The sequence below is a fragment of the Cydia amplana genome, chromosome 7, assembly GCF_948474715.1.
Source record: "Cydia amplana chromosome 7, ilCydAmpl1.1, whole genome shotgun sequence".
NCBI classification, from domain to species: domain Eukaryota; kingdom Metazoa; phylum Arthropoda; class Insecta; order Lepidoptera; family Tortricidae; genus Cydia; species Cydia amplana.
This window is the reverse complement of record NC_086075.1, coordinates 9,833,000-9,846,433: the sequence shown is the minus strand read 5'-3', so window position 1 is coordinate 9,846,433 and position 13,434 is coordinate 9,833,000. Positions and strand designations below refer to the sequence as shown.

The 13,434-nt window shown below is 35.8% G+C and overlaps 1 protein-coding gene across 2 annotated transcripts in view; it reads left to right on the top strand.

Moving 5' to 3' along the window:
* Positions 1–13,434, top strand: part of LOC134649523 (sushi, von Willebrand factor type A, EGF and pentraxin domain-containing protein 1) — a 118,226-nt gene that overhangs the window by 72,398 nt on the left and 32,394 nt on the right. For both annotated transcript variants that reach the window (XM_063504284.1, XM_063504283.1), the window contains exon 3: positions 4,849–4,873. In XM_063504284.1, coding sequence (XP_063360354.1) covers positions 4,849–4,873 — 25 coding nt within the window. The remainder of the gene's footprint in view (positions 1–4,848; positions 4,874–13,434) is intronic.

Here is a 13,434-nt window from a genome sequence, read left to right as displayed (position 1 = left end):
GCGTGGTGTATTTCTGGTGACCTACATTCCATAATCTGGACACTTTGTAATGGTAAGCTCACGTGTCTAACCTTCATTGAAAGGTGAGTGTAATTCATTGTTATTTGGTGAGAATTATTGTGAAATTGTGAATTATGATTGAGGCAGTCGAGCATAGCGGTCGTTACGTGACGTCATCTCTGGTATCGCCACGTTTCTTTATAATTAATTTTTGTAATCCATTTAAATCAAAGCGATCTTGAGTTATTTTGATTTGAAATCCATACTGTTAATTAAAACCAAGTATTAGCTATCACGACGTGATACTATTTCATCGCTCACTTGTGAATCTACCCTCAATAATTGATTTGAAAATACAATTAATTTTTAAAATCCGTTGAAATCTAAGTGATCTTAAGTTATTTTGATGTGAAATCCATATTGTTAATTAAAATCAAATATTGGCTGTCGCGACGTGATATTATTCATCGCTCACTTGTGAATCTACCCTCAATAATTGATTTGAAAATACAAATAATTTTTAAAATCCGTTGAAAAGTTATTTTGATGTGAAATCCATATTGTTAATTAAAATCAAATATTGGCTGTCGCGACGTGATATTATTTCATCGCTCACTTGTGCATCTACCCTCAAAAAATACTTTTTTTTTTTTTTTTCATGAAAATACAATGCACTGTTAGATATTGATCCTGCTGATTTGCCAATGCATAGGATTATATAATCTTTACCCTGTAACGTTTAGTAATTAATAAAATTGCGACAAATTATTGCTCGTAATGCCGTGATACATCACAAATCGTGCATAATATGGAAACATGAGCTACGCATATGAAAATTAATGTTACAGTGTCCTGCAGCCAGAGCCATACCATTGCAGACATCATACCATTACGCCCGGGACACAGAAGCAGCTGTACAGTATCTTCTGTGCTGGAGATTTGGAAATAAAAGGACAGGTTTCGTTCTAATTGTTTATTAGTGAATTTTATTTTGAGTGTAATGGCGAAGCATAACAGTCGAACGTAACTAATAAGCTGTCACTTTTCGTATTGGCCCATTTTACCTTGTTACTTATTTTTGGAACACGTGTTTGTTTTGTTCATAGAAGGAAATAAAACGCACTCATTGAAGTTTAAATTTTATTCTGATATTTTTGAAGTCCCGTATACATTGGAAACATGTTTTTTGTGTCTACTACCTTGCATTTCATAAACCTTTTGAGTTTAGCCTGCATTCATGATAAACCTGATACCGTGCAAATGATGATTTCAGGAACATCCAGCTATGTTGAACCACATCGTGTCTCTCGCAATCTGCCGCAGCAACGGCAACGGCAAGCGGAAAGGATCAGCCTCCGTGCTTGGGTTGGACCTCACCAACACCACCTTTGACTTGGTTGCGTGCATCATACTTTATTAAGCTGGTGAGCAGTTCCCATTTCGTTGGGATTATTTTGAGATGTTTTACTTCTGCATAGAAGTTTTGAGCGAGTTTCTGTTGTTAAAGCTAAAGAAGAAAGCTATCTCTAGTAATTTTGATCAGTAATGTTCAGTTTCAGTTGATCAGTTGACGCTGATAGTACCAATGGTTCTGAGTAACATGATTTAAAGACCTGTTTTTATTTTCTTTTTTTGGAATTCACTGTTAACATTGTTTTGCTTTCGACGGACTGAAAGCTTGTACTTTCGTAGGACTAAAATTACGCCCGATGGACTGGGCTATACTGTCATGCTTTCGATGGAGTGAAGGCACGCCCGATGGACTGGGCAATACTGTTTTGCTTTCGATCGACTGAAAGTATGCCCGATGGACAGGGTATTGTTTAGTGACCGCATCAGAAGTGCCGGAGCATGTAAGAGGTGCACGTGGTCTGCTTTTTATGTGCAGAATGCTCTTTGCGAGGAGTAGCACTTACGCGGCTGAGATGGTTACTTCTGACGAGGGTCTGGTATCTGCCGAAGGACTGGCAATGCACCGAAGGACTGGTGTTGTTTTGTTAAAAATGAATTCCCGTTTATGTACTGTGTTCATATGAGTAAAATTGGAACTATCAATTCAGAATCTTATTTATTTTAAGATGTCTTACAAAAATTTAGATCACATATGACCAATTTTTTTTTTAAATGCCAGATAATTTCCCCGTAAATTGATATTGACGACAATAGTAGTGATACTGTCGAGCAATGAATTAGAGCTGTTGTGATTTGTGTTTTTGATGTTTGGGATTGTTCTGTTTTCACATAAATTTGAGAGTATCCGCCAGATGGAGGCGATGATTATTGGAGTGTATCCGTTAGATAGCGGCGGTAATTATCGATGATTATTTTTATTTAGTCGTTGCTCGATGGACTATTTTTGACTAGAGAATTGAGGATTGTTAAAGTAATTTTGAACAATTATTTTTTCTGGTTGGATTGATAACAAAGTTTGATTTTAATAGTAATTTGAGTGAGACCCAAATTGTTGGTCAGGAATGACCGAGCGATGAGATACTGTGCTGTATGTTTTGTTTCAGTATCAAATGCATACATCCACACACGAGGACGTGTGTAGCGCAGGACGGCCGTGTCGGAGCGGGACACCAGAAAGACGTATTGCAGCATTACAGTTCATAGTTAGACGCCTGTATAAAATCGATTAGCAATGTTTGGCGTATTGTTGAACTAAAATGACAGGTAGAAGGCTTTGGAACGTCAAGATGACGTAGTATCTTGAGTGAACGTAGGCACGAGCGGGCATTTTTGTCGTTATGTTGGTAGACTGGTCAGGCAGGTTTACCAACTTGAATTGGAGGCGGGAGCGGTTGGCTCCGCCGCTGGGACTGGCTTCTTTCTTCTTGATCGGACCGCGCTAGAGATCGGACGTTAGCCAAGCTCGTGCCTAATTCGCTACGTTCCTGAAGGCTTACACCTGAAGGATTATTCTGAAAGCTTATAGATTCTCACGTTGTTTAACCGTTTAGCTAAGTGTTTTATTCCAAGTGTTATTTTGATTTCTTATGTGCCATTAGAAGCTTACTTTTGTAAAATAAAGATTTGAACGGTTTCACGTGATCTTTTATTTTGATTCAAATAATTTTGGAATAGTGATTAGTTATTTTTATTATTTAGTACTCAAATAATAGTAGGCACTAGTATGGTTAATGAGTCCGAATGTTTATTTCATGCGTAGGTAGCATACCTACTATTTTGGCTGTGAAGTAATACATCTAGGTACTACCCCCACGCGCCCACCGCCATCGGGACCATCTGTCCCCGACATGTTTTTTATTTTATTTTTTTATTTTGAAAAAATTAAAAATGTTGTATTTTCTATTTATCAAGCGCGGGTTAAGCGTATTCGTTTAATTTTTGTTTGTAGCTTTATGTAGTTTTTAATTTTTTGTTTATATTACACGTACTATAACTATATTTTAATAAATATTTTTGCCATACATTTATTTCGTTTTAAGCTCTGCTCCTCACAGAGCCACTAGTACTTACTATAGTTACTATAATTATTTAAAACGTATATTTACATTACTCATTGAATAAACCAATAAAAATAAAACATAATATTGAAAATAACGCGAACTCAAATCATCATATCGCACACTGTTGTAAGTACATAGGTTAAGATTATACCGGAACGAATTTTCATGACATGCCATCTCCATCTTCATTGATTAATGAGACCCCATATATTAAGCATACTATTATGTTTGTTTGTAAATGCAGATCTCTATCTTGTTATTAAACGACTAGCTACTTTTCAATAAATTCGTGAGCGCAACGGTCTCCTCGTTTGGTGGTCGGGTCATAACTTTCGAACCGATTTATTGTTACCTCATGGTCACGCAACACAGCCTTGGCGTAAATCAATGGTTATATTTAAACTCGGTCTCTATCTAAATGCGGCTTTAATCAAAAGATATATTAATTTGATTGAAGCTTTACTTTGACAAAACTAGAATCGAATATCGCTTCTATTGTAGATTTTTCAAACTTTGAAAGTGGCAAACACACACATAACAAAATACATAAGACACATTTAAAATACATACGTAAACGAACCCTACCTTTAAAGTTACACAAGCGTCTGACAAAAAAGCTATAAATTGAAGATATTTCACCATAAAACCTCTCATTCTCAATTCGGCGAATATATTCCCTGCAATGCACCAATCGTGTAGCCGCACGCGCGGTGTGCATGCTAACACACTTCCGGGAATAATCTACGATCCTTTCTTTAGAGACATTTTTGTTTTCAATCACTTTTCGAGAATGTATAAATAACCCCCCTTTTTTTCAACATCATTGCTCTATTTGGCCTTACACTTACATTCACATAGAAATTTAAGCGACCTATAGGTTCATTGTTCTAGAATTTAATTAAGAATCACACTGTGTTTAGACTTTTAGAGACCATCTAAATAATTTGTACAAGTATACACCAAAATAATTATCAAAGAATATAATTACGTTACGCAGGGTAGGTTACGTGCCTACCTTTTGTATTGGACATACGCTCTAAGAACGTACATACTTACGTATACATAGGTACAAATGTTCTTATAAAGCTTTTGGCGTCGGAATAGGTAGGTACGTGTGTCGTGTTTGCTTAATGTGTTGCTCTTGTATTAAATTTTATTGTAAATTTCGAAACAACTATAGTCTATTTTTTTATTCGGTAGACTAAAATGACATTTCATATTATGAAAATGTTATTTTATGTTCATATTATGAAATGTCATTTTAGTCTTTCGGTATTTCGACATAATTATTAACCATAAAATGCACCGTTTTTTTTTTACGCTAGTAATACACCTACGCTTAACAATAAATTAATCTATGCATTTATTGTTTCAGGGTAATCTCTTCACGTGTCCAAATGGTAAGTGTAACTGAATAGTATTTTATTGTAATTTAATAATCTACCATATTTTACATGAAAATTAGCTTTACGGGCAAAGAGTATTGAACATAAATAATATTATTAATATTAACGAGAATGCCACACATTACAAACTAGCTAAAATTAATATGTTAATTAAAATGGTTTGCATTATTACCTTGTTTTGTTTTCATTATCGCTGTATTCGGTGCAAGTATCAATGTCATGAACAGTGAACTAAATTAAATAATGTGCTTACTTGCATTCCATTCATAATGAATTACGTAATTTTAGTAGTCTGGTAGGTACGGATATTATGCGTTACATCTGTACTTAGTTCTGTATCTTTTGTTTTTGTAAATGCTATTACTTATTACACCCAAATTCCGTAATAATTTAATTGGTATTGAGTCTTATTTTTTTGATACATAACTTAAAATTAAACAATATATATTATCATAAATAGTAGGCACCACAGTTTCTTCTTCATGAACTTTAATAAAACCGTAAATAGGTAAATATTTCCCAAACATTCCTCTAATCCGCAAACCAAAGCTCCCTAAAATTTCTAACCGCACAATGTCCTAGTTGGACACTATTTCTAAGCAATTTGAGGGTTCATAATAACATTAAGGTACACATTGTTTTACCCAGGAGCGTGGGTACGCGTGTAATTATTTATAAACAGCTGTAACAATGCCAAAGAGACCTTTATACTGAGCTTCCTACGCGAATAGTGAACAATTTTAATATGTACAATTTTGAATACACAGCCGAATGTCTGATTCTACTAACTTATTATTTCACTTATATAGACGCGTTCAAATTAGCAAACGTACCTAGGTGTGTACAAGTTTATAATAAGCATGTTCAACGAGTGCTATATGCTATGAGAAGAACTTAATAAACTTTTCTGTGATCTGCATGTGCCTCTACATAAACGTACGTCGAGTTCTTCTGTGACTCCGAACACAAAGCTTGGTACGATTTTTGAACAATTTACATTCATTTCATGTTCGCCCGGTCCAGCGAAGTAGTTCTAGAAAATTCTCATAATATTTTCTAGACTAGAAAGTTCCAATATTCGAAGCCATACTCATGTCGCGTGGAAGGTCAACTGAACCGAGGTGATTCACTCGAGTCGAGTGAAATGGTTCCGATCTCTTCGATTTCAACCTCGTGCATCCGCAATATCCGCATTGCCGCTTTATGACTGATCAGTGACTTTATATTTTCTATACTCCTAAATAATCTCTTCGAAATGCTAAGCAGCACAGGGCTAATAAATTAAGAATAAATACTTAAATAATCCTATACATGTATTAATTAACTTTATTAAATTACAATTATTTCGGTAAATAACTTTGAGCTCTGTTGAAAATACTTTCTAGCCAACCAGCGACCCTCTTTTGGTTTAAATAACGATGACTATTAAGTGGTTTTAATAACATTACGGCTACTAATTAAAATCGGAGACCCTAATTCTCTTTGACAACGATACGGCCATGAAGTCTAGACGGTCTAGACAAAGTGATGACTATTATTGAGTAATCCAAACTAATTACATTTACGCATGTAGACAACGCGCTTGCATGCACGTTTTTATTCCGAATTTGTGTGCCGTATACGTATAGTACTGATGTTGGTTGTTATTTCTGGATAAACATAAATTTAAAATTACATTTTAAATTGTGAAAAAAACTGGCGCCACAGGTAGGCGCGTAAATCGGGGCTTAAATTGATCGATGGTTATAAATCAGGAAAAATAATTTCTCCGCTACGTTGATGCAACCGCAGTACTGATACTCGAGCAATAACGATGCAATGTGTCAGTCGCCTATAATGAATTTACAGGTCACCGCCCCGTGTCACGTCGAGCCAAGCCGTTAAGGAATTATTCCCTGGAACGTACTTGATTTTCATCACCCTCGTAATTAGTGGAGGAAATTCCCCACAAGCACACCGAGCGGTTAACTTAAGTTCTTGTTTGTGTCATTGAGGTATATACAAGAGACGACATCTCGAACAAAATGTTTCCGCACCTCAGAGAAATGCATGCACTTCTTTGCTTTTAGTACGTCACCGACCACTGACGAGATGCCACACATGTACAGAAAAAACAAAAAATTAAAAATTAAAAAATGCTTTCGTGCTTGTTAAAAAGTTGCAACAATAGCACAAGAAAATATAATGGGATGGAATAACGTTTCACCGGTAAGCAATAGAATAACTGTTGATTTACTACTATTTAGTTTTCAAAGTAAATGTTTGGTCGTAGAAAAAGTATTGTATGCAACGTTGTTTAACTGAGTCAAAAAATACTCGTGGCGTCTTTATTAACAATTTTCGGCTTCGCATGCATGCATGCACTTCTCTGAGGTGTGGAAACATTTTGTTCGAGATGTCGTCTCTTGTTCTATACCTCAATCGTTTGTGTAATCTTAAACTGGTTTCGTTTCGTATACTTCGACGGAACATTTCATTCCTAAGATACTCTTTCGTATAAGATCGTAATGTTGATGTCGCAATCTTTTTCGATGTAGTTATCTGTTGAATCAGAGTTTATAGCTTTGACGGTGCCGTAAACAAAACATATCTTTTATCTAAGAGGCCCAAAGTACTGAAACGTGGGAAATCGTTATTTTCATGCGCCAACGCACATAGATACCTACATTACATAGAAGTTACTTTAATTTAGGTAAATAATATAAATTTTGAAATTGTATTTTTTTAGTATCTATAACTAACATTAAATTAGTTACTGGAATCTATAATTGAACAGCTATTAAAGAACATTCCTGTTAAATTACAGATTTTTAAACCGTGAAGCTCAGTTATTAAATCACGCATTTACGAATTTCCTTTTACCCTGCGTTGGATTTTATCGCCCGAAAATCATTTTATGGAACCTGCGTCAAGTTTAAATATCATTAACATCAATAACGTTTTCGTACCGCAAGGCATTTAATGCACTACATCAGCCATACTCTAAGTGTGTTCCGCGGAACCCTAGGGTTCCGCGACACCCCTGCAGGGGTTCCGCAAGAATTTAGAACACAATGATTTAGTCGCCTCGAAAAATTTTACTATGCCGCCACCGTATTGTAGGGTTCCATCAAGTATTTCGCTTTCCAAAAGGGTTCCGTCAAAAAAAAGATTGAGAACCGCTGCACTACATAAACACGTTACAAAGTGAGTTATGATTTATGAATTAGAGTAATCAATAGGTTCTTTCTCTTTGCCTTAATCTCGCCACATCTCATCTTAATCGTTCTTTTTTTTTAATCCCATTATTTGGAGTCGGCTCTCCTCGATCTCATGCGCCAGGACCGTCGCGTCGGTCCTGAGTTGTCATTGGGATAAGTTGGGCTCGTTCCAAGTCGCGGGTCACTAGATCACCATGTGGTCTTCCTTGCCTGCTCGCTTCCCTGTTCGGTTATGGCTTATGGCAAGGCTACGTGGTCTTCGGGCGTCTTATCACGTTGCCATACCAGCGAAGACTATTTTCTGTGACTTTACCTGTGATGTATTCATTTTTCACTTTATCGAGTCTCGTTTCTCCTGCCGCCCACCTCAGCGTCTTCTGAGTAATTAATAGGTATCTATGGCATTTTATAACGTAATTATATATTATAACATAGTGTATAAAATCGTTATATGTGAGGCATTTTATAGGAATTGAAAGCATAGAGTTGTCGCGGCTTCGTTAAATTTATAAATAAACTTGTAGGTGTTAATGCAATCACGACTTTCGTCTCGCATCTGTGTTTACGCGAAACAAGCACGACTAAGAATGTGGCTGCAGACAGATTGAGTCAATTCAAAGTTGGGATTGAGACGAGTCTGTGTGTTCAGATCCCAAACTAAGGGATTAATCTCCGGGAGACACGACTACATTCCAAGACTTGATTATCGAATTATCTCTGCATGAGCCTAGGGCGTTGAGGTTAATAATTTTAGAAGATAATTTAGGGCGGCTAAAATGATTTAAAATAATTTTACAAGCCCATTTATTAGCTCAGTTAGGGTTAGGGTATCCTTATGTTGTTCTTACTTTCTTAACCTATGTTTATATGTACATATCATGTACCTACATATGTATATACCACATAATAAAGAAGACGAATTTTACTGTTAGGTAACTAAAATTTCGTGACCCTTCGTAAACACAATTTATGTTTTTTATTTTTAATAAGTATACATACCAAAGTTAGATAGAGAGAAAACTTATATATACTACAAAATGAGAAAGTTTGTTGCTTAATCCGGTTATAACAGAATTAGGGTAAATTTTCAAATTGGAAAATACCCAAGGGGATACTCGAGTAAGCTTTAAAAGGCTAGAAATTAGAGTACGGGCGGTGTAATTAAACTTAGATGGTTTAGTGAGTACAATTTTTATAATCGTAAACTTCGTAGATAGCTATTACCTCGAGTCCAAAACTAACATTATTAAAAAAGAGGCCTAGGGCGACTAGAGGGCTGGCCACTATTTTTCACAGCGAATTAGTATCGCTAACAGCGAAGCAACGCGGCCAGCCTTCTGGGCACCCTGCCCGTTGACGGCGATCTAGGGCAATTTTTTTACCTGTAGCATAAGTTAGTGTAGTGTGGTAGGTTTAGTAAGTTTTATTATGTTGTTTTTTTTTTTATTAAAAATAAACTATTTTTTATTTACCTACTTACTACACTTCCTCCACTAGACATCCATACACTTGAATCTATCAAAGACATTTGAGAGTTATTTGGGGTTCCTTAATCTCGGTCACTCAGATAAGATGTTGAACATAAATACAAACGCAACTAGACGATTGGTAAGAGTCAAGTAACAAAACTTTGTAGGATATCATATTGAATTTACTTTATATGAACATTTTGTAAGCAGCGACAATTGTTATGACAACCTACTACGAGTACATAACAAGAGAATTACAAACTCAAAACTTTTTGAGTTTGTAATTTAAATAATGAAGTTGGAATGAAACAGGTAACAATAAATTACGTTTAAATGTGTAAGTTGCAACGCGCCAAGTTGAAATTAGCCACAATTTATGACTCTGTACCGTAGTAGGTATGTTACTGTTGTTTTAATGCTCTTTCGCTTTATACAATTTAAAAAAATATACCTATTCTCAATTTACACAAATCAGATGTGCTTACGGGGTTTATGGTTAGCCCATTATATTTGAACACTTTCGGAAAAAGTATTAAATAATTTTGCTTGGAAATTGGAAATACTTATATGTCTCATTGTAAATTAAAAGGCGAAAAAACTATATAGGTACCTACGCTGTAAGTTTTGGTTGTGGTTGCGCGGGCGATTTCAGATTAACCGTGACCCAAATTGTGTAGAAAAGCTTAAGAATGAGAATGGGAGCTCAAGTTGAAACAGTTGTTAGGAAACGAATCTACGAGTATTCTTTAAAAAACCAATGACCTGCCTAGGTCAACTTTCATTTTAAAACCGAATGTTCCAAAAATGATACTAACGTTACTGAAAAAATGCATACCTACTCTACTCGGATACTTATCAAATGAAAACGTAACAGCTTGCCATTATAGTATTTTTCAAACGCGATGAGTAGGGGGACAGGTGTCATCTCTCCATATAATTTATAACCTAAAAATCTCACAAAATTGTATTGAGATGACATCTGTCAAAACTATAGGTAATTTGAACATTGTTTCTACGTACTGCACAAATTCAAATTCTCATATTTGTTAACGATTGACAAGAACCATTCTAAATATGCTAACGTTGAGTTTTAAAAACTTTGACGGCTACCGCAACATTTATTAAATGTAACATTGCATCGTACCTACCATACAACGTATGACCCTTGTAAGATATGCGTGTCATATCGTATTCGGTAGTGGTGACGGTATTTTTATGCGCGAATACTTTAAACGAAGTACTACATATATGGTATACGGTGCATTCCATCATGTCATTCTAACGGGATAATTGTTTGATTTTATTTTAAGCACCTGAATTATTAGTAAGGTGCTGATAAATATTTAGGTAGCTTATCCGCGTAATATTGAATAGATATATACATAAGTATTAGCTTTCAGTTTTAATGTGCATTTGCCAAGCCTTTGTGAATTATCAAATAAGTAGCACATCAACACCGAGCCGCAGATCCATTAGGACTAATTAGCAAGTCTTTTGTTCTCACTTGCATAATATACACACCTGTTAAAGATGAAGGTCGATATCCCACTCAACTAAATCTACTTTCATCATCAACCACAGTGTGGGCAGTTGATTCATTATCATTAGAGGAAACTTCACATTAATGTCAAGACTAGGTAAGTTGAAATTTATTAACTAGTTTTGGATTAAACGTTTTAAATCATAACAGATAGGACCCCTAAAGTTTTTTCTATCTGTTATGTTTACTATCAAGAAAGTATAAATCCAGCATCTTTTTTATCCGCTAAAAGCAATTAAACCTATGGGAATACATATCAATCAAGCACTTTCATTAGATTGGAACGCGGCATGGCTTTGTTCTAACATTTGCGGTTCCCCCTAAGTTCCTGTCGCCGAAATATCCAATTTGGCCAGGATCTTAAGACCATGCGATAAGGTTTAGTTCCGGCGTGATGAAACCTGTGACATTTTGGCTCATCGTGCGGTGGGCAGTTATGCGCCAGCTGAATTAATTACATCGTACGTCGGGTGATTAAGACGGCAAGCTGTTAGCCAGGTAATCCTGCCTGATACCATTTGATTCTGCCCGCAGTTTGAGCAAGTTAGTGTTCTAATATTGTATCATCAGACTACATAACGTAACATGGACTCGCAAGCATTATTGTCGTGAGGCGATATAATCTGTTTGGATTAAACATATCTTACCGGATTAATAAATAATAATCAAGTTAATCGAGATATAATACGCATCATACAACACACAAAGGACAACATAACCACCGATCAAATAAGACGTTGTACCTATTACCAAATCTCCAATATAAGCTAGAGATTAGGATTAATTAGAATTCCAATTAATCTAACGCGTTGTCTAATTATAAATTCAATTTTGCTAAGTACCGCCATATCTGAGAATAGATTTGCATCAGTAGGTATCCGTCTATTTGTACGCTGTTGATACAGCCCCCATCAATTTTGAGTCATGAATTAATTTGACTCCAATGCAATGATTTATAAATCAAGATAGGTTATAGGCGTTCCAATATTGAAGCGCTTAACTTGTGACAAATTGGACAAGTTTCCTTTAGACGCGGCTGGACAAGCGAGAAATGTGCACGTGCTAACGAGCTCCCGCACACCGAAAGAGAAAGAGACGACCTTATGTTTAACAACGAGTGTGACAAAGATGGATGTAATGAGAAAACTAATCAAAAATAACAGATTTCTTCGTAGGCACAGAAATAAATATTATGGAAGTATTTTTTGTGCTCCTCAAGTATGAGTATAACCTATCTATGGTTATATAATATCATTGCTCCAATGATGATTGCATACATGAGTTTGCTGTCATAAACAAAGGTGTACCTACACCTTACGTACCTAAGTACTTCATGTAGTTGAATACAAACTGTAGCTGCATTTATAAATGAACCTTTTTAGGGTTCCGTAGCCAAATGGCAAAAAACGGAACCCTTATAGATTCGTCATGTCTATCTGTCTGTCTGTCTGTCTGTCCGTATGTCACTTTTTTCCGAAACTATAAGACCTATACTGTTGTTCTCACACAAAAATAGAAAAAAAAAAATGTTTTTTTGGGGGACCCCATACTTATTTATTTATTTAATCTTTATTGCACATAAGAGAACACACTGTACAAAAGGCGAACTTAATGCCATAAGGCATTCTCTACCAGTCAACCTTTAGGCAAAGCAGATAAGTTGTAGGCGGTGCAAAAAATATGTGGTATAGATGAAACAATTACGTACCTGTACGAACACAATACAATCATAAGAAATACACAGACATAAACAAACTTAGAACTGAAGTCAAAAAAATTTTTTCATCAAACCCATACGTGTGGGGTATCTATAGGATAGGTCTTCAAAAATGATATTGAGGTTTCTAATACCATTTTTTTTCTAAACTGAATAGTTTGCGCGAGAGACACTTCCAAAGTGGTAAAATGTGTCCCCCCCCCCCCCTGTAACTTCTATAATAAGAGAATGATAAAACTAAAAAAAATATATGATGTACATGCAAACTTTCACCGAAAATTGGTTTGAACGAGATCTAGTAAGTAGTTTTTTTTAATACGTCATAAATCCCCTAAATACGGAACCCTTCATGGGCGAGTCCGACTCGCACTTGGCCGCTTTTTTTATTTGTTTCACATCTAAAGCATGTTTGTTTCACATCGGGTCTAAAGTATGGGGTTCTTCAAATAGGTGCGGAGTGTACTGCACTGATTCGTGAACGTCGGAGGTAAATCTTAATAGATACGCGATTAAGACCCGTTATACAATTTAATTACGGAGTGTACAGGTTTTTAAATGGTCAGCAACGCGCATGTAACACCTCCGGAGTTGCAGGCGTCCTTAGGCTACGGTGACTACTTAACATCAGG